This window comes from Meleagris gallopavo, chromosome 20 (genome assembly GCF_000146605.3).
Source record: "Meleagris gallopavo isolate NT-WF06-2002-E0010 breed Aviagen turkey brand Nicholas breeding stock chromosome 20, Turkey_5.1, whole genome shotgun sequence".
In the NCBI taxonomy this organism is placed as follows: domain Eukaryota; kingdom Metazoa; phylum Chordata; class Aves; order Galliformes; family Phasianidae; genus Meleagris; species Meleagris gallopavo.
This window is the reverse complement of record NC_015030.2, coordinates 692,759-711,571: the sequence shown is the minus strand read 5'-3', so window position 1 is coordinate 711,571 and position 18,813 is coordinate 692,759. Positions and strand designations below refer to the sequence as shown.

Here is an 18,813-nt window from a genome sequence, read left to right as displayed (position 1 = left end):
CACCCTGAGAATGGGAGAGCTTCTCAAGCAATCAGTGTTTGCACTTTGCAGTGTTGTGGTTAGCCAGAAATCAGCAACTGGGAACCACGATTAACTGACAAACTGCACTGGAGTACCCCAGACACCAGGGCTGTGAGAGGCCACCACAAAGGCTGGGTGCTCTTTCTGCACCACCACGCTCACCATCCCTCCTCACATCAGATTCTGAAGACAAAATTCATTTACAATCCAGCACCTCTTCCCAGCTCACATCTCTACCTCTGACTACAGCTGCAGCTAAATGTATCCTCAGGGGCTCAGGCAAGCCACGTGCCTTGAAGGGATTTATATTCCTTCTGAGCCAGGAGGTGTCCAGTTCATAAAAGACAAATGTTTCACTGCAGCAGAGCCGGGCTTCACTTCAAGCACATTTGACAACAATCAGCTCTGTCACACCGCCAAGCGTGTGATACCCAGCAGGGAACTGCCATGCAGCAGAGGGCCTAAGCCCTACTCACTCACCAGTGTAATCCCCAAGCTCCAGACATCTGAGCGGACATCATAGCCTTGCCTGGATGCGCTGGGATCTATCCTTTCCGGCTGAAACAGAAAGAAGTACCATGCAAACACTGTGCCATGCAGGACAGAATGAGACACATCTGCAAACTTGGAAAAAATAAGTTAATCCCACCAGGATGACATTCAACCCCAACAGAGAAACACTGCTGTCCCTGGAGGTGTTCCAGAATTGCAGAGATGTGGCTCTGAGGAACGTGGTTTGGTTGGCATTACGGTGATGGGATGGTGGTTGGATGTGGTGATCTCAGGGGTCTTTTCCAACCATAATGACTTCATGATTCTGTGATGTCTTCATGTTATCAGGCCTTCAAATATCCAAAAGATCTTCCCACAGAAAAGGTGGACAGCAAGGTGCACACCTGCACCCCAGAGTGATCTATCCAGGGAGCAGGACTTTCTCAATCCTTCGCATCTCATCTTTATGAGAATGCCTCTTTTATTACAAATGTAATAATTAAAATGCCAAAAGAAACAGGATCACATTCTGATTTGACTGCAAACAATGATAGCGAGACCTGAATTGCAATTCAATACTTAATTATCAGCTGCAAGAAATACTAGGAAAGCCCCGATTGCTCTCTGAGCTACATTTCCGTAAGATTTCACGACATACTGAAGAGTGCCATGCAACCAGCAAAATCCCTTAGTGCAACCTCAAGCTTCCAGTGGACCACCATGCGTGTGAGAAAACAACCAGGTCCCCACAGCATCTCCCTGGCCCCAAAGCCCAAGGCACTTTTGGCTGCTCTGTCCTGCTGCTAGCTTTCCTCTTTGCCACCCTCTGCTTGCACAAAGCTGCCCCAAACGTGCTTCCAAATTCTTCCCTTCCCTCATTCAGCAGGATCTTCTCTAGCAAGGGCACACACTGAGGTCACCAATCGAACTATCAAACATACCCCAAAGAGAAAGGGAAGAAGTCATTTTCAGCAAGACTGACTGACTCTACACGTCTTTGTTACCTTCCTGTTTACACAATGACTTGTTAGATAGTGTATCACCTTCCCAGTGCCATCGCTGTGTTTTCTCACCCTCTCTCCCAGTTACAACATCTACTTTGAAACAGGCTGGGTTCAAACGCCCTGAATGCTGTCTTTCAAGGTCACAGAATCACAAAATCATTAAGGTTGGGAAAGACCACGAAGATCATCTAGTCCAACCATCACACTCAGGGACCTGGGATGAGAACTGCAGACAGACCTCAGTTATTGCTGGATGTCTTTCTAATGCCAACTGCAAGCAAGGAAAGGAAATGGTCGAGACAGAGATCAGCCCCTGGATGTGCTGCTGACTGTGTGAAGAGGCAGAGCGTGAATACACCACGGGACAGCCTGGCACAGGGCTCCCTTCGCTTAGTGTCCACCTAAGCACCAGCATCTGTACTGACAAAAGAGCAAAAAATGGGAAATGCTGATGGTCCCCTCTCTTCCCAGCCCACAGATAAGCAGACATGCAATTTGGAGTGGGACACAAGAACAGATGCACATACAACTTGCTGCAGTTCTCAGTTGTTTTATGTTGCTGAAGAAAAAACAGTATTTCTAGGAAAACATAATTCTTGAAGCTCAGATTTGGATTTTCACTACTTACATAATCAGGGAATTTCTATCCTACGCGCACACTGCAAATTCAAAACTGCCTGAATGGCACAAAACTGTACTTAACACATCCTTATTTGCTACTTAAACCAACGTGTTCCCAAAGTAGAAGACAATAAAAAGGTTACATGGAATGAAGAGCCACCAGAAAGCAATCTGTGAATCCAAAATACAGAACAGAACTGACAGGAAGTAAATGCTCCCTCCCCTTCCACCACAGAAACACATGGATGTGAGCTGAAGCTGCCAGCCTCCACTGCAGCCCACCTCCCCTCACACACAGCAGCACGCAATGAGAAACACTGGATGTGAAGCCCAGGGACTGCCCTGACTTTGGTGGATGCTGGGAGCAGGTAAAGCCCTGCACATCTGGAAGCTGCGGCTTCAGAGCTGTCTGTGCCAAATTCTGCTGCACAGCATACAGTGAGCTACAAGCCAGGCAGCAGAGCTAATAGACCTCCACGGCTCCAACAGTGACTGGATCTGAGTCTTGCATGCAAGAGGCAGAGCTCCCCAGCACGCTTTTCTGCTGCTTTGTTAACCAGCGGATCAAATATGTATGTGTTTAGGCAGTGCTCCAGACGAAAGTGCTGTTTTCCCAGCGGTGATAACCCCATTACCACGGCTTTCTCATCAGCAGGGCTGTGCCCTGCGAGGGCTCAGTGCTCACAGGGAACCATGTGTCACCGTGCAGAGCCACAGCAGCCACAGGGCAGCTTAACAGCTGCCTGTGGGGCTGTGCAATAGCAATGGAAACCATCTTTAGGAGCATAAATAAACAGTTTGGGAAATTCTTCTGTTCAGTAAAGGAAAATGCTGCCACTCCCTTTTCACGTTGCTGTATTTCTCAAGAATACTCCTGCAGAGAAGAGCAATTTGTTCTTCCTTCAGGGCTCTCCCTGCACGGGCCTCACACAATGGAGTTGGAGCAATGGCCAACCTCAGTGAGAGCCCAGGCAGGGGGGGAAGCGGTGTGCTGAGCAGGCAGCAAGGGAGCACTGACCCGCTGGGCTCTCAGACCTGCTCCCCTGCTAACTCCTTCTCCAGAGTGCTAGGATGCAAGTCTCACCTGCTCGCCGACGCCTCCAAATGTCTTATTCCTGTCCACAAGGGAGCTCCTTCCCTGACCGCTCCCCAGGCTGGGCTCACTCTATGGTTAGGGGAGGTCTCATCTCCCACCTCCCAGGGACACTCACCTGGCTAAGCTCCTAGAGAAGGGGAAGCCCTGCTGTGCCCAGAGCCCTCCCTGCTGCCTCCTGAGCAGAGCTGGGTGCCAAGCAGCAGCCCTGACACAGAGTCACAAAGCAGCACCCAGCTGCTCCTGCTGGTGCTGCTCTGCAGGATGACTCGGGGCACTCTCTGAGGTGACAATGAATTGTGCTACTGGTTGCTAAAGAGTTGAGGTGTCTAATTTCATTTGGATCTTGATTTTTACATGCAGCGAAGCCCAGTAAGCTTCCTGGATCTCCTCACAGGTGTGTGAGGGCTCACAGAAGGTGACCTCAGTGCTGCACAAGCCTTGCTCTAAGAACACAGATGCAATTCATCCACACAAGGAGTGAGACAACACAATCAAATTTTTCTCAGGTTATACCCCTCCTGCCCACTACCAAGTGACTGATGAAAAAGTGATTAACTCTTTGTTTCCTCTGGTCTGTATCGCAGAGCCAATCACTACAGGAATCACAGAATCACAGAATGGCTTCATTTGGAGGAGACCTTAAAGATCACCTACTTCCAATCCCCAGCCATGGGCAGGGTTGTCAGCCACCAGCTCAGGCTGCCCAGGGTCCCATCCGACCTGGCTTTGAGTGCCTCCAGGGATGGGGCACCCACTTTTCTGGCAGGCTGTGCCTCACCACCCTGCAGCATCCCACACAGCAGCCTGTGCTGGCTGCGGGAGGAGACTGCGCTCCTCCAGAGTGTGACATAGCAGAGCAAAGGCAAGATGGTGTGATGGGTGGAACAGCTGAGAGGGAAGCAGAGAACACAAATTATTCTGTCTTTGTTGGTGGGGGTCATGGACAAGCAGCTTCTTCCTGTTTCTCCATTTATTATCTCTGGGATAGAAGCAGTAGTGCTGGGTTCCACACCTTTTCTACACCTAAGGATGAATAACACTATATAGGTGGTAACAGGAGCTTTATCGCCACAAAGAAAGATTGCAGCCAAAATATTCATCCATGCTTTTACTTTTTAATTCAGACATCCCTTCCCAAATCTCCTCTGTTCTTTGATTTCCTGTTCCTCCCCTCTCCTAGGTCAGCCTGTGGCTGCACAGAGATTATCAGCAGAGATCGTGTTTCTAGAGAATGGCCTTTCCTCCCCTCCTATTTCCTTCACGTATTTACTCCGAGAGAATGTTTCATTTAAAAACTTCTCCAGCAGCATTTCCCAGGTAGATTCGCTGGTTTCCACTTGCAGGGGATCACCATCTCCTCCCACCGACTTCTCTAACAGAGCTCCTCGATTCCAGCAGCAGGAAGATCCCAGGGCAGAGGACAGGTAGCCAGGGGCTCTCAATGGGCACGGAAAGATTGGAAGGAAGGTTTATGAAGCCAACGGGTTCCTACTGGTGTTGACACCATATATCCTTTGTGACCTTCATCACCTTGTTAAAAACGGTACTTGCATACTAAAGAACTGTGACTAAAGAAGCATCGATAATTTGCATTAGCAACTGGCTTAATTGAGAGTGTTCAGGAGTTTAACTTTCTTATGTTCTTAAAAGGACCAATTCAGTGCAAAAGACAGCATTTATAATGGGACTCAAAGGTGCCTTGCCTTGGTCTACAGCTAATAACCACCAGAAAATACAAAATTCAAGTTGTTAAATTGTGTGTAGTATTAAAATATCGACTGTGTGATATGCAAGTGTTCCTGAAGAACAAGTGTGATCTGAGCTGCGTGGTAAGCTGGGTTCTGACTGCATGCTGACTTATCCAAACAGAAACAGAAAAAGCAGCACTCAGAGGTGACAGACAGCATCCTAGAAAAGGACAGGAGAGCATGAAATCCCAGAAAAGAACCCTCATTAAAGGTGTGTCGCTGGGCAATGCTCTCCTTATACAATCCACTGCTGGGGTTCAATATTGGGGTCTATGTTTGCAAAAGAATGCTGAACACCAGGAGGGAGTATAGCATAGCCACAGAACACAATCCAATCTGTCTCAAGGACATAAACTGCTCAGTCTGTTAATCCCCTCAAAGAACAGCTTAGGAGGTGACTTCCTCAGTCAGAAAGTACCTGCTGGGGACAGAGGCCGTGGCAAGGAAAGGACTTCTTAATTCTTTAAACAAAGTAGAAACAGAGGCCACAGTCATCCGTGGCTTCCAAGAAACTTCACTGGGTTACAGGGTTGAGCTCTGGAGAGGCAGCAGTTTTAGAGGGCTGGAAGGTGCTGTTTCAGCGCTCTTAAGAAGTAATTTCATCCCAGAACTTCACTGATGGCTGCAATTTTGGTGTGGATGCTCTTGAAATCCTTGAAGTAATTGTGAAAAGACTGAAATGCAGGGAACCCAGTTATTTTTTCACAGTATTAATGTGAAACCAGAACACAAGCTTTCAAGATACACAGGAAAAAAAGGAGTCCAGCAAAAATGCAGTGCAATGTGAAGATTTCTGATCCTGGAGAACTGTGCAGGCCACACTCAGCTGCACCCAGACCTCAGTGCCAGGGTGACTGCTGGGACTGCCTGGTGCAGCCGAGCAGCTCCCACAGCCATGCAGGGCACTGCTGCTCTCAGCAATGGGCATCGCCACGGTCCTCCTGCAGCAGGATGCCTCCCTGGCCTCAAACAGGAGCCAAGCAGCTCAAAGACAACAGAAGCACAGCTGTGGACCTGGGAGCTGTGTGACCCTTTCCTTCTCCCTTTGCTGCCTCCCCCCCAGCGAGGTACCCATACCTCTCTGCAGCACGCTGCTCTGCACAGGCTCTGCCCTGCATGATGTAAGGAGCTAAGTTTGGACAGGAGAAGTCCCACGCTGGGCAAACCTCATGGATGATTTTAGCTTATGAATGAGTAAGCAGAGGCATGTTCTCAGCTGAAACCGCAGAAGCATGTGGGTGACATCAGCAGCACACGAGAGGGGAGGGCTGTGCTCAGAGCTCCGGCGTCGCCCGCGCAGCGCACAGGGATGGTGCTGCACGTCTCACTGCTTCCCTTCAAATCTGTTTTCTCAGTCATGAAATGATGGCTGGGTGCCAAGTTTGAGATTCAAAAGGAAAAAATGAAACAAAAAAATAAACAAGAAATCCAACGCACACAACATGGATCAGGAGAATCTTGGAGGATTTCAGCTGCACAAAGTCAAACCAGCAGGCTCCCTGTTCAATTAAATGAATGACAAAGCCCAATGAAAACCCGGGCGCTGGGTCAGGAATGTGAAGCTAAACCCAGGTTTCTGCCATGCCATCCCAGCCCCACAGTCCTCCTCCCACACCCACAAAGAGGCCACAGAGCTGCACAGGGACAGCCCTGCTGCCTGTCTCAGGAATTCCTCCTTTTCTGTGCATGGCCAAACTGTGTGCGAGCTCTTAGCATGTGGGGATGCAGCCTCCACGGCCACAGAGGCAGCAATGCCACCTCAGCCAAGGAAGAGCAGCACAGGGTGCCTGTGCCTGGTTGCACAGAGTGGGACAAGGCAGGACACCTGAGCGTGGATCCCGCATCCATTCCAGCTTGGCCTCATCACTCCCCTCTGACGCAGAAATTGGGATCCCTTGGGCATTAAAAAGGGTAAAAGATGTTAACGCTGCAGACTGTCGCCTTCAGCATGGCACCTCTCCAGCCCAGAAACTGCGGCAGGAGACAAGGCAGGGCTCACCAGGGAGGCAGGGCCACCAGCCAGCACCCTGGGCACTGATGCCCCGGGCACACAGCTGAAGGATGGGACCGGAGGGGCTGACATTGCAGTGCAACGAAGCTGACTGAGAGCTGCTCCACACTGACAGGGCACCAGGTTCTGCTCCCCGACAGAGCCCTGCTCACACCCCTCTTTTGTGCCACCGTTCAGGCTCTACACCTTCTCTACAAGCCAACTGCATAAACATGCCATCTCCTTTTGGGAGGGCCTGCTTTCTTACTGCTGATCCTTGAACTGGCTCAGGGGAACAATGAAGCAGAAGAGCAGCAGCTGGCAGAATCAGGGCTGGCAGCAGCTTGCAAGCCCAGCATGATCACAGTGCAGAACCTCACCTAGAGCAAATCCACAGTGCTGGCAGCAAAATGGGTCTCAGGAGGGCTCAGCATCATGCTTGCCCACAAAAACTGCCCTCATGACCAGCTATCCTGGGATGACAGGGGGGCTCCAGCCCTTCCCTTCTTTCTTTCAGAGAACACAAGGCATATTTACTCCTTATTTCAATGCAGTGACCACATGGAAATTCAAAGTCAAAAGCAACACAACTTTTCCAGAACTGGCAGCTCCAAGGCTGACATGCTGTGTTCCATGACAGCTCCAACCATTTTGGCTCAAACACAAAGCACCTGCTTAGCAGCTGGATGTGGCTCCTGCTGCCCAATCAGCCCGCTCCCAGTCAAACGGGCAGACGTCCCATGTTATTGTTATCAATGGCTATTTGGGGATCTGGCTCCAGTGAACACAGTGTTATCAGGTTCCTCTGATGGGCAAGTGCTCATGCTACAAGAACTACTGCAAGTGCCAGAGGCCGAGCAGGCAACACGCTCTCATCATCACGGAGCACCATCCAGCAGCCCTCGTCAGACTTACCCTGGCTGAGTGCAGGTACACTATGGAAGCTTAGCTAGCACTCTTCACCTATTTCACATTGAAGCCAATTATTTACCCTTCCAAATGAGTGTGATGGACCTGACTCACTTCCAGGTAAATTCAGCATCACTACAGCATCAGCCTTTGCTGCCACAGCGCTGGCAGTTGTGTCTGCTTGTTGGGGACATCGCCCCGTTTCCCAGGCTTCCCAGTACATGGGAATGCACATGGACTTGGAGAGGAGTCACTGAGTCGGAGAGAAGGGAAGAGGCCAGCAGTCTCCCACACCAGTTGCCAGCTGCTGGCTCATCCCACAAACCATATACCATGCCAAAGCTCTTATAAACACAACTGAAACATTTTTCTCATTTAAAAATTCAACCCACTCCTATATTGGTGATAGAAATGCACAAAGAACAAGGTGCATACGGAAGGGGAGGGAGATCGAGAAGTATTATTGACTCACCCAAGTCTCAAGGGAAATGAAGAAGCACAGCTATTCACAAACACACCAATAATTGTCATGTAATTAAACCAATAGTTTGAGCAAAGTTGACTATCTACCCACAGTTCTAAGCAAAAGTGAAAGGAATGTGAATTCTCTTAATTATAATCCACTGAAACTGTAGGGGCCCTGTGGCCCCTGTGGTGAGCAAGACCCCTATATACAGAACTGATGCACGCCTCAGAGAATAGGGGAAAGTCAACAGTATTCCTAACTCCGCGAGTGATGCAATCAGAACTGCCTAGACAGGGCAGCAGGCAGCCTGGGAGCAAGGTATCACAAACCCTGCCCCAGCTCCATCCCACCCTGGGGCCCTCTGCTCTAGCATCCTAAACCTCATCAACACAGCAGACTGAGCAGCTCCAACTGGTTCTCTTCCCTGCAAGAAAATCCAGACACTTGTCAAAAGAGCTCAGAGAGGAGACTGCCCCTAACTCTCTCCAGACCACCCAGGTCTTTAAACAGAGCTCCCCATTTCACTAAGTTAGGTGGTTCTGGAACTTCACATGCTGTTTTACCACAGCAGTGGTCTCCACAAACAGATTTCATCAATTCCAGCCAGCTCACTTTGCTATCAGAACAATCAATAGAGAAGTTCAAATACTCAGAAACTCAGGCTCCTGTTTGCAGAGATCAGAATTAGGGCAAACAGGTTTTCCTGGGACACCACAGTCAGATAAAAGCCATGTGAAAGCTGTTAGCCAGACCAGATGGGAATTATACTTTCGAAGGGAGAGATTATCTTTCTTTTTTTCTTGAACCTCTGTAGATAAGACAGTTCAGAAAACACAGTATTTTTCAGCATATTGAGGCACAAGGAGTTAAAGTGCCCCTGGAATTAGTTACATTTACAGCAGCAGACAAACAGCTCAGACACAAGCCACTCCTCAAACTCAGGTAAAACCCAGGAATACGTTTTCAAAGCAGCCCGATGTGCTGTGTATTTGAACGCTCAGACAGCTCTGAAAGTCACAACCACAGTGCTTATCACTGGGAGTAGGAGGGAAACAAACAAGCTGGACAGACTCCCAGGAGCCACAGCTCAGAGCTAGCGAGCTGCTACCACTGCTCTCCAGAATTACATTCTCTTGGAATTAAGTTATGGCACACTTTGGAAATAAAGTGGTTTTCAAAAATCACTGTAATTTTGAAAGGTGTGGATAAAAAACTGGTTGGATGGTTGTAGCCAGAGGGTTGTTGTCAATGGCCCTATGTCCAGGTGGAGGCTGGTTATGAGTAGTGTTCTCCAGGAATCTGTCCTGGGACCAGCACTCTTCAACATCCTTATCAACGACACACACAGTGGGACTGAGTGTACCCCCACCAAGCTGAGAGGTGCACTTGATACAATAGAAAGAAGGGATGCCATCCAGAGAGATACGGACAGGCTTGAAAAGTGGATACATGAGAATTTAATGAGGTTTAATAAGGCCAAGTGTAAGGTGTTGCACTTGAGTAGAGGTGATCCCATATGTGAGTACAGACTGGGAGAAGAACTCACTGGGAACAGCCCTGTGGAGGACTTGGGGTCCTGCTGGACAAATAGCTGCACATGAGCCAGCAGTGTGCTCCTGCAGCCCAAATAGCCAACAGTACCCTGGACTGCATCAACAGAGGGGTGGTGACAGTGGGCAGGGAGTGGACTGTCCCCTTCACTAACTGCTTATTCTAGAGTAGTTTCTTCTGGGAAGGGAGTGCTTATCACATGTGAACCAAGCTGGCACTTTGGGCAGACGCTCGGAGCCAGGCCTGGTGAAGAGGGTCAGGAAGCTGCATAGCCCACAGGCACCCAGTACCAAGCTCAGCCCCACTCACCGCCATGTACGGCCGGCACCCCGCATCTCGTGTTTTGGCGATGGAGTCCACAAGCTGTCCACTAATGCCGAAGTCACAGAGTTTAATATTTCCATTTCTGTCCAGAAGAATATTGGAAGGTTTGATATCTGTAAGGGGAAGAAATTTAAACTGTTAAGTCTCAGCTGGAGGGTTAAATTTCCCAAAGGGCAGCTGCAGAGAATCAGCACCAATAGTGACTGCTGCACATGGCCCCCGACTGTGCTCATGGCCACTGAAGGTCCAACCAGCAGCGACAGGAGATGGAGTGAGCCACCCAACAACGCTGAAAGCCCAGTACAACAGTCCAACCCCTGCTTGGAATGGAAAAACGTGGATCAGAGGGGCAAGGAAACAGCCACCAACCCCTGAGATCACAATGCAGAATCTGTACTGCTCCCCATGCTCCCAGTTGTGGCAGGGCCTGTGCTAATTACACTGTGACTTGATGCAAAGCTTGCTTCAAATTCTTGCCATTAGCACTGTAAGCAAGAAGAAGAAAACACGTGAACTTACCTCTGTGAATGATTTTCAAGTTTTCTTTTAAGTGGTTTAGTGCTTTCACAGTCTAGGAAAAAATACAGATAAAAAATAAGCAGATGTCATAAAATTCCTGTGATTATTCAACTTCTGGAGGTCCAAGAGCAGGGGAGAATAGCATTAAACACAAAAAGCCATAAGTGCTGCAAATAAACTATACGATTAAAACGTTTTTCTTATAGTTTTTCCTGCAAACAGAAGGTGATATTAAAAGAGGGCAAGTAACTTTGAAAGATCACACTCACACTTCAAGACAGGAAAGCAAGAGATGAAGTTAAGTAATTTCTGACATTAGTTAAATTAAGTAAGAACTTATTTTCAGCCCTGTGCTGTACCTTTTCCATAAGAAACAAATGCCCTATTCTGCTGTTCCCATTCCTGAGTAGCAGCTCCTCCTCTCAGTGCTGTGAGGAGCTTCACACTGTTGTGATTTACTCATTCACCACCAAGTGGAAGAGATACTCAAAAAGCCTGATAGACAGGACAATTAAAAAAAATAAGTTTTAATTTCACATAGATCAGTGAAACTGATAGGCAGAACGTTGACTTAATGATGACGGCAAGAGGATGTTAGTGTTCTGCTGGTAAGCTCTCTGAAGTTGTATGCCTGTGAGGACAAAAAGCCTCAAAAGCCTGCTCCTTCCTGCTTGCATTTCCTGGTGCACACGCTCCCTCCTGCTCACATAATAAACTCTTGTGTCCAAGAGTTTGGGTAATGAGAAGCTCTGGCAAACTCTGCTGAGCCCAACTGGGGCAGCTGCAGTGCTGTCCCTCCCAACTTCCTCCTTTTGCCCTCCTAGTGCAGGCTCTGCTTGTCACCTGAAGCTACCAAACTCTGCTGAAGAGCAAACCACCAACTGGTTTCTAGGCAGGTCTGTGGAGGAATGAGAGTGGATGGTCTTCTTGGACTGTGCTAGAATCTCCTGCTCCTAGACTCGAACCCAGACTCTTCAGCTCAGGGTAACAGAGCGCTAGCATGAAATCAAGGGTGATGTGGTGAAACACACCAGGCTGCTGCACAGGTCTTGCTTCAGCCAGTAATACATTTAGCTGGTCAGTAGTATGATGATGCATCCCATAAGCAGCAGAACAGCCATCAGCCGTCTTAGACTGGATTTTCAGTCTTGACTTTAATCATCTTATAACAAAGTGTGTGAGCCATCGAGGCAGACTGCCAGCTTCTAAGAAGTGACTGCAGGTCCAGGTGGGCACAATATCTCATAAAGATGTCTTCTGGAAGGATGAGGATGATGGCTTTGTCCCAGGATCTGACCCTCAGCAGAATTTGCCTGTAGCTTTTCAAGAGGTCGCAGGTTGCAACTTGATGAGCACTTCCCAACCACTCTGACAAAGCATGACATCAACTTACTGCAGAGAAGCAGTTTGTGCTTTGTTACAACATATCACTCACGTTTTCCTGTCACTCCCAAAGCAGACTCCTAGCAGACTTCACCGTTTAGAGGCCTCACTGGAATTACCCACTTGGCTCAGCTGTGACTTTTTCACTGGACCAGAACAACAAACTGATTATGCTCCTGCTAAAGAACCCACCTGCATTTTTAGGAGCCTTTGCCCAAGAGGTTTCTGGACCATGGAAGCCCAGACTATCTTACAGAAATCCAATGGGCCCAACAGAGCTTTATGGGCAGCAGCAGGACAGACATCTCAGAATACTTTTCAACACTTGTTCCTTCACAGCCCAAACCCAAAAACCTGTTTTGCAAAGTCAGTGCTTACTCTTGTATTTAGACAACCAAGAGTTTGAGCAGAGTCAAAGTTACAGATCTCCAGGACCTGATTATCCACCATGTTATATGTTATAGGAAAACTATAATATATTCAAGGTTCATTAAAACTGTGATGCAATACAACAGCAGCAGTTGCACTGCATGCAGATCAAGCATCTTTCTTACAAGTTAAGAAAGAGACCTGAATTTTTCAAACTAGCTTCAAAAAAAACCACACACACACACAACAAAAAAAAAGCTTAACAAAATACTCACAGCTAAAGTGATTTTGCCTAGGATTTCTTCTGGAATAACATCATCTAATACACTATATACATATTTGTAAAACTTATCAAACGAGGTAGACATGAGCTCCATACAGATCCAACAATCACCCTGGAAAAAGAAAAGAATCTTTGTTACTGTCAAGCTTAAATGAGAAACAAAAACCCAGAGAGCATTAAGATATCCCTCAAATCCAATAAAACACAGAAACAGCAACATGCATTTGACAGGAAGGAAGAATTCCATCCTGATTAATTTCAGCCATTTGATCAGCAGCGAGCCTGAACTAGTCATTGAGAGGCAATGGAGAAATCACCCCTATTATCCATTTCTCACTCCATCCACCAGCAGAGAAATCTAACTGGCAAGATCAGACTTGACACTGCATTTTAGCTGCTCGAGAATAGATGAACCGACGCCTCAAAAACTGTCTGGTTCCCAAGGAGGCTGATGGCACAGTGAGACACAGCCACGCACATTAAGACTACAAAAATGCCCTGCAGTTTACGTCAACTCTGCGTAGGCCAGAGAACATTTCATACTGCATTTGGAGACATAATTAAAGCAAGAGAAAATGAAAAGAAATCCAGGAGGACAGGGAGTTTTGCTGACTTGCATTTAACAGTTAATTTAAATGCAGAAAACTGTTAAGGCACATCCCTGCTAAGTGAAAAGGGTGGTGGGGCACTGGCACAGGTTGTCCAGAGAGGTGGAGGATGGCACCCAAGGTCAGGCTGGATGGGGCTCTGAGCACCTCATCGAGCTCTGCATGTCCCTGCTCACTGCAGAAGAATTGGACCAGATGATCTTTACGGGGTATGATTCTATGAAAAACTAAGGTGAACAATCAGGGGAGAGCAGCATGTCTTCTTACCAAGTTCTCTCCGAAGATCTGTGAGTCAGCCCATTCAAGATGGGGATAAGAAATGGGTCACCACAAAAATTATGGATGGAAGAATTTCTCATCCCTTGTTGCAGTATGCACGGTGATAAACAGCTTAGCCATGGATTGATTTTAGCTATTTCAAATTTTAAACATTTTCACTCCCACTGAGGATCACTGAAGGCTTTGTATGAGCTGTTTCTGTAGAGTGTAATGCACTGCATGCAGTGAGTTGTTCCTAGGAATACTACATCACCAGAACTGGACTGTCCTCACCAGAAATGACAATCTCTACAGGCTGCATCACAGTCACTGTTAAAACTTCACGAGTTGCCAAAATCTAATGGCAAGATGTGTTTGATCAGCCTGGCTGCCCCATTATGGTGAGGCACCGTCTGAAGCACTGCTGAGCTCCTGCAATGCAGGAAGTGACAAATAGAGGAGAAGCCTCCTGAAGTAATTATTCCCAATCAGACAAAAACACAGACACACACAAAGCACATGGAAATGAAATGAGGAAAAAAAACAAGAGCGTAGAAATCCTGGCACTCTTGCAAAGCTCCATGCTCCCATTCTATGCACCTGAAGTCAATTCTGTTTGAAGCAACCTCCTGGTCTTCAGGTCAGCCAGAAGCAATTCTCAGGTACTAATGAGAGAATTAAAAAAGCATGCCAAGCCACAGGTTTTAAGGCCAAAGAGAAGAGATTTTGTATCCACTCAGAATGACCTCCTACGAAAAACAGGCCAAGAAATGGCATCCACTATCCATGGCATCCATCTCCACACCAACTGCTTGGTTTAGTGGGAACACAAAAGACCAGCAAAGGGGCCAGTGGGAATAAAAGGGGACAGTTTCAGTGGTGTAAAAGCATCCTTCACCTACACACTGGTATCAGCTCACATCTCCCACATAAGGGAAAGGGCTGCTACAAGCCTGAGCCCAAAGAACACATCTGAAACAGAGCAAAAGGCACTGATCAAAAAGGCACTTTGTTGAATGCAGAGGCTGGGACACTACCAAGAGGCAAATACAGCACAGAGAGAAGAGAACACAGCCGTTCCAAGTGATTGACACAAGGCAGTTGTGGAGAGAGACATGGAGAAAGGAGAGCTCAGGATGGATTTGGCTGAGGCCCTGATCTGATTTAAACTGTAGAAATGAATTTGTTTCAGATGCAGAAGTGTTTCCTTTTCAGCATTGGCAACAAATGCAAAGTGCAGTTGTGGCACTTCTGTATCAAGAGTGGCTCAGAGAAAGTACTGTGGATGCAGTGTTAGTGATGCATGTGAAGTCATGTGAAACTGGAACCATACCAGACCCTTACCAACTATCCACAGTGAAAGCAAACGACGACTCTACTGCCCACAGGATCTTTCAAGACATTGCTTCTGCTTTGAGCAGCCCTAGCTTAAAAACTGCTAGTGTGCCACATTCCCGTGGGACTGAGACTACAGGGAACTGGATTTGTTTGTGAATTCAACTGGCTGCCCTGAGCCTCACATCTATGTTCAACTGCACTGGTATGTGAGCGCCCTCAGTGGCCCAGGTTACAAGGCTGTTGTTTGTACAGGAAAAGCCAATTTATGTAGAACAACAGGCAACCTTATCAGAGCTGTGACTGTAACAAAAGCTTCACTTTGTATGTCTGCAGGGTTGTGGTGTGCATTACTGAACACTCCAACATGTTTGTGTGTCACCACAACATTCAAAATGATTGTGATCAAAAGCACCAAAGGAGAGCAAAAATCAAGACATGGTTTTGTCCATCCCCTGGGACAGATGAGAGAGCTTTTCAATTATGTAACTTCTTAAAGGCTGGTGCTGAGTCAAAATCCTGCAGGTTCTCTTCTCTTCCTGTAACTTGAAAGAACCTACCTACAGGCAGAGCTGAAAAACCTTACTGAGAACAAAGGGTAAGACTGGCAGGTACAACTGAATTTGGTAACCCAGCTCCTTTCTTAGCAAATACAGAGAAGTGATGGTGTGCATGGTAAACTTCTGCTTCATCTTGAGTTGTGAGAACAAAATTATCTTAATGAAAGTTTCTCTTCAATTCATGCTCCAGGTCAGGTTGATTTCTGATTACAAAACGGCAAAGGAAGAAGTTTAGCTTTTCTCTTCCACTATAGCTATTCTTCCAAAGAATATATTTTATTCCTTTTCAAGTGCTAAATTACCAGATGCTAGCGCACTTCTTACAGGCACGTCAAAAAATGTCCTTCCAATGGTCCAGGACATACACTAAAACTGTGTATTTACCTGCAGCTGGGCTGCTTCCACTTCTGAATTCTTGTTCTTAGTTGCCAGCAACTAATACATTACAGAGATGCCACTGAGCTGGAAAGCAGTTTGGCAGGAAAAGGACCTGAAGGTCCTGGCAGACAAGATGAACATGAACCAGCCACAGATAAGGCTGATGGTATTCTGGACTGCCTTAGGCAAAGTACTGCCACGTTGACCCCTCCCCTTGGCTCAGCACCTGGAGTGCTCAGTCCAGATCTGGGCTCCCAACCACAAGAGACATGAAGCCACAGGAGGGTCCAACCAAGGGCCAAAAAGATGACGAAGGATGAGTTCGGCCTGGGGAAGAGAAGGCTCAGGGGAACTCTCATCAATGTCTATAAATACCTGAAAGAACAGTGCAGAGAGGAAGGAGCCAGGCTCTTCCCCAGGACACGAGGCATTGGGCACAAACCATAGCACAGGAGGCTCCCTAACAACACAATCCACAAACACATTTGAATGTGCAAAGTGCCTGAGCACTGTCACAGGTTGCACAGAGAGGCTGTGGAATCTCCAGTACCAAAAGCTGCCCAGGCACGGTCCTGGGCCACCTGCACCGAGTGGCTCTTCTTGAGCAGGGAGCTTGGACATAATGGCCTCAAGAGGTTCCCCCCAGCCTCAACCAGTCTGTGATCCTGCACTACCAACACTGCAGTTTTACCACATTAGTGCACCATTGTGCAAGTTGCATCTATACTAATGAGAGTGAATGGAGACTCCCACCACATTTCCTTACAAGACACATAAGGCACTTTTCCTAAGCACTGAGGATTGCTCATTTGACCAGACATCTCAAGCCATTCCAAAACAGCTGAAGACTTCCTCGGTCAGGTAGCAAGTTGAGGAACTCCACAGAAGTGCTACAGAGCAGCGACATCACATATGGAGTCTCAGTCCAATGAAAGACTCAAGGTACCAAACAAACCTGAATATGTTGAAATAATAAACACTGCAGATTTAAGAGCCTGCCTGGATGTTGGCATTGGGAGACACTTTTGAAAGTCTTTGTAATGACTAGCACTGTTCTGAATATTATACTTATTTCATATTAACAGAGATCTTTGGGACAGAGAGCAACTCTGTCTCTGACTGAGAATGCAGGATACTGGAAATATTTATTCTTCTATTACTTCATTTTTCTAGTTGTGGTTCTGTTCTGTCACAGGAAAGTTAAATTGACTGTCACCTTTGTCTGAATGCTTTTGTGTAGTATAAAATTTCATGAAATATAATTGCTTTCATTCTTCCTCAAATCTTAGTTTGTCACCAATAAAAAAGAGTTGAGAGTTTCTAGAGCAGTCTGCAAAGGTCTTTTAACTGTTGAAAATTCCTAGAGATCCCATAGATTTAAACAGAGTGTTTACTGGACAAAAATCACAGAGCAGGGCTTTAAACACTACTTTCATGAGTTGGGAAAAAGCAACTACTGAGATGTGGTGGGTGTTCTTCCCTGAAGCCTTTCAAGGCAAGGCTGGATAAGGCTCGAGGCAACTTGATCTAGCTATGCATGTCTCTGTGCACTGCGGGGGAGCTGGACTGGATGGCCTTTAAAGATCCCTTTCAACCCTAAGGATTCTATGATTCTACTTCAAGAAAATAATGTGTATTATGAAAGTACTTCCTAGGGCACTGCAGGTGACAGGCACTCCATCCCATTCTCCTCTGGGTGTCTCAAGATGAGCAGACATCAACAGCAAAGAGAACAAAGATCTTGTATCAAATGAACAAGGATACATCCACAACTCAAATCAACATCAGTGCTGTGCTGCTGACACAGCCATACTATTTACTCGTCCCTCATACCAGCTTAAGGTCCCATGGCCTGCTCTGCCTGGCTTCCTGGGCTTATCTTACAACTTGGAATGAATTTTGCATTATCATTTACTGAGTCTGTTGATTTAAACTTGGCTTGGCTACCTTCATAGTGTGTAGAAGTTGCTGCTGATATCCCAAGTCAGACAAAGCTTTTGTCCTCTTCCACTCTTGATAAGAAAGGTAACAGAAATGGTTAAAAGAAAACAGAAATTAACCTTAAAAGAATAGTTAGTGTGGTTGGGACACAGGAACAATCTCAAACTAGGTCAGCTGCAAATCTTGCAGCATACACACAAGAAACAACTGCTTTTCTCACAGATATCTTCGCCCTCCAAACAGCAACTCTGAGGGAGCAAGTCTCAGGGTCACCCAGAGCAGATGTATAGCTCAGCCTGATACTCTTGCATTCTCACTAGAAGTGAAATCTTTGCAGAATTCCTAGCAATCCTCTTCTTCATCTCCCATCTGGCAATTACTGTTTTGAGAGGGAATAAACTGACCCTGGTAACCAGACCTTCTGCAACGTGCCATCTCTCAGGACTAACATAGAAAGCTCTGTGTGCTCTGTAAATCAGAAGTCAATGGTCTCGCTGGGGCAGTATGGGGAAGCCAGCTGACTTCATCAGGCTCTCAATCTCCTACAGCCAGGAATAACAGCAGAACCACCTCTCCCGTGTTTCTCTTCCTGATTCTCCTCATTCCTCAGGCTTTACTAGAAGCAACCTTCTCTCTTAAGAAGTCAAGCTGTGGACATGAAAGCCATCTCAACTGACTCACATGAACAAGTCAGCAGTGAGGGATGCTTCCTGCTCTTGCCAGAAGGGTGAAACTTTCTACCTGGGATCTCTGCAGAAGCAGCAGAGCAGTCCGGTCAGCTGCCTCAATAGCACAAAGTAGGCTGTACCACCACGGGGACGTGAATGGTGACATCAAGGTCACAACCTCATAGCTCTGGAAAGAGACTCCAGCACAGGCACCATCTGACGTCAGCATGATGAAGTCTCCTTTATTCATGCGAAGGTTGAAATGTCGCTTTTCCATTATTCATGTTTC

General features: G+C 47.1%; 1 protein-coding gene across 4 annotated transcripts in view; it reads right to left on the bottom strand.

Annotated features, from left to right (window-relative positions):
• MAP2K4 (mitogen-activated protein kinase kinase 4) overlaps positions 1–18,813 on the bottom strand; it is a 67,068-nt gene that overhangs the window by 5,888 nt on the left and 42,367 nt on the right. For all 4 annotated transcript variants that reach the window (XM_019621582.2, XM_010721185.3, XM_019621583.2 and 1 more), the window contains 4 exons: positions 12,769–12,888; positions 10,742–10,793; positions 10,208–10,335; positions 502–579 (listed from right to left, as the gene is read on the bottom strand). In XM_019621582.2, coding sequence (XP_019477127.1) covers positions 502–579; positions 10,208–10,335; positions 10,742–10,793; positions 12,769–12,888 — 378 coding nt within the window. The remainder of the gene's footprint in view (positions 1–501; positions 580–10,207; positions 10,336–10,741; positions 10,794–12,768; positions 12,889–18,813) is intronic.